This window comes from Austrofundulus limnaeus, unplaced genomic scaffold (assembly GCF_001266775.1).
Source record: "Austrofundulus limnaeus strain Quisiro unplaced genomic scaffold, Austrofundulus_limnaeus-1.0 Scaffold1739, whole genome shotgun sequence".
Taxonomy (NCBI): Eukaryota; Metazoa; Chordata; class Actinopteri; order Cyprinodontiformes; family Rivulidae; genus Austrofundulus; species Austrofundulus limnaeus.
This window is the reverse complement of record NW_013954141.1, coordinates 13623-16650: the sequence shown is the minus strand read 5'-3', so window position 1 is coordinate 16650 and position 3028 is coordinate 13623. Positions and strand designations below refer to the sequence as shown.

General features: G+C 39.7%; 1 protein-coding gene across 1 annotated transcript in view; it reads right to left on the bottom strand.

Moving 5' to 3' along the window:
• Window positions 1-3028, bottom strand: part of sorl1 (sortilin-related receptor, L(DLR class) A repeats containing) — a gene marked incomplete at both ends in the record, with an annotated part of 39606 nt that overhangs the window by 32733 nt on the left and 3845 nt on the right. The window contains 3 exon segments of the mRNA XM_014033439.1: window positions 1685-1807; window positions 2534-2647; window positions 2750-2923. Of these exon segments, the coding sequence (XP_013888893.1) occupies window positions 1685-1807; window positions 2534-2647; window positions 2750-2923 (411 nt within the window).

Below are 3028 nucleotides of genomic sequence, written 5' to 3'. Positions count from 1 at the left end.
CAGGGATCAACTTTGTAGCCTTTCAGCTCCTCTGGATGCATTAATCTGGCCTCCAGTTCTAATGTAAAGAACCTTGGTGTTATTCAGGATCAGCAGGGTTTCCCCTACATGTAATTGTTCGTGGCGCATCACCATGGCAAAAATCATAGCCACCACACTTTCAGAATAAAGTTTTCTTCTTTTTTTTATAATAGGCCTATATTAGGCTAAAACAATGTAAAGCATATCATATATATTTATGTCCTATATTTGCGCTCTTATACTAACCACAATCAGACTTTGAAACCCTATTTAAACATCAATGAAAAGTTAAGATGTACTTTATTTTGAAAAACCAACACCGCGGGTTCTTGTGCGCAGAGCGAGGCTGTAAGTGCTGTGTGTGGTCCTCACAAAGATACCAAGGCATGTATGTGTGTGTGGTCCTCACAAAGATACCAAGGCACATATGTGTGTGTGGTCCTCACAAAACTCAAACTCAAAACATAAATCCAAGCAGAATGATCTGTTGTTAGTCCACATGCTGAGCACGCTCCTCTGTGTGTGTGTGTGTGTGTGTGTGTGTGTGTGTGTGTGTGTGTGTGTGTGTGTGTGTGTGTGTGTGTTTGTGTGAATAGGTGAATGTCTACAGTGTGAAGAGCTTTGGGGTCCAAAGGGACTTGATAAAGCTCTAGAAGTTCAGTCCATTTACCATTTTAGATGGTCTCCTGTCCTGAGCCTGGTTCTGCTGGAGGTTTCTTCCTGATTAGCAGGGAGTTTTTCCTCTCCACCGTTTGCTCAGGATGGGAGACTGTGATGAAGTGATTCAACACAATCTGCTGCTTTCTTCTTTACATTGTTCTTTTTATCTACAGTGTCCTGAGACAACACATGTTGGGACTTGGAGATATATAAATAAACTGAACTGAAATGAACAGAACTGAACTAAATTGAATTAAAACAGTAACCATCAGAAATGCAAAATTCAAACTTTTTTTAATGGTAACATTAAATAATCTTGATTGATTGTTTCAAAAGGCATCTCATTTCATGTGCAACTCTCCTAGTGTTTCACAAAAAATCACATTTTGTCTAACTTTCAATCTGGTTTTAGAAAAAAGCATAGCACTACAACACGAGCCTTAAAGGAGTTAAAGATGTTATTGGCTTTTCAAATGACAGTGTGCAGAACTTTTTACTGTTGATCATAATAAATTATTCATTCATTCATTCATAACATGGCACCATCAAAACGATCAGTTGATTGGTTTGAAAATTACTTGACAAACACATCTCAGTGTGTTCCAGCTCAACCTCTAATATCAACTGAAGAAATCAGTAAAACCCCTAAAACATAAAAAACCAGAAATTTGGGTGCAAAATTAGTATTTTTGTACTGTAGGGGCCAATATGTGATGGTGTTAGCACTGTGTTTATACGTGCATTGTTCCAGTGGGGAAAAACAGCTGCTTATCAAAACAACAAAACCATTGATAATTCAATTAATACATTTTAATGACTTTTCAAACATTCTTAAATCATATAAAGTGCTACAATAAAGGTATTAAAAGCTTTTTGCCACACACACATGGTGTTACTGGTCATTTAACAACATGCTTCAGAAAATATATAAAGCAACATTGTGTCAACGTGTTCAACACAGATGCTGGGAGGACTGACAAGCAGACACTAAGACCTTTCTTACCACAGTGCTCTTCATCACTGTTGTCACCACAGTCATCTTCATTGTCACATTTAAAGGCCAGGGGGATACAGGAGCCTGACGTCACACAGCGGAACTGGTTGGATGGGTCACAAGTAGTGGTGGCTGAAAACAGAGTTTATTTTAGATTAAAGTAAACATGTCATGTTTTTAAATCCTTTATTTTCACATTTTAATCATTCAGTCGGGGTCTTTATGAGGTGGAACTACAATAATTTGGTCTGAATTACTACTTATTTTAACTGTACCAGCCCCTCTTTTACCCCTTTTCTGCTGTGTCTGAAAGCAGCTGCATTTGATACTGTTCCTTTAAGATGCTTCAAGCCCCGCCCCCCTCCTGCTTCCAGACCGGTCCACTTCGGTTTGAGAGTGGGGATTACTTTTTCTAGCTTTCTGAAATGTTTTATTTACAATTAAAGTAAAAGATGTGAACAACAGAAAACATGTTCATCCAGTCCTACATGTTGGAAACAGAGTCTGACTCTTTCATACGACATAATAAACTCAGAAAACAGGTTAGTGTTACTGAACTGAACAGGCTGAAACAATCGGACCCAAACAGAAAAAAAAGATATCTTTCAGCACCAGGACAGACTAAATTCTACTTTTCTGCCTCCTACAATCTCCAAGTACAACAAAATGTATTTAATGACTAAAAAGTGTCCTCTTTAAATATTACAGGACAATGTGTAAAATATAGAAGTAATGTAAAAACATTTAATGCACCAAATCTAGGCTTAGGTCAAGTTTTATCTGTGGTCCAAATGTTGCTGAACTAACAGCTGATTTCTTTTCTTTGCAGTGGGAGAAACGTTGCAGGTGGAAACTCACGGCACTCCTGTTCATCACTCATGTCTCCACAGTCGTTGTCGCTGTCGCACTTCCAGATGCTGCTGATGCAGCGACCATTGGAGCAGCGGTACTGGTTGGGCAAACAGCTGAAATCTGACAAGAGAAACAGAAGAATCATGTGCAAACTGCCCTCTGTCCACTCTGTGACGGTCACACATCAAAGATCCACAGCAGCATGGCTTCAGTCTGTCTCACCGTTCTTCATGCAGGTTTGGTTTTGAAGCTGGTAGCCAGAGGGACACTGACACTTCAGCTCTCCATCAGGCATGGTTACCATGGGGATACCATCGGGGCAAACACAGGTGTACCGCTGGCTAGGCTGAGGCAGGCACAGCAGGCGGCACGGTTGTTCAGCACAGGCATTATGTCCTGTCGGGTCAAAATAAAGACCAAACTAAGACATCACAACAGGTAACTTGGACACACAGCTTTGGCCAAGAATTGTTTGTATATATACTGTATATACATATATAT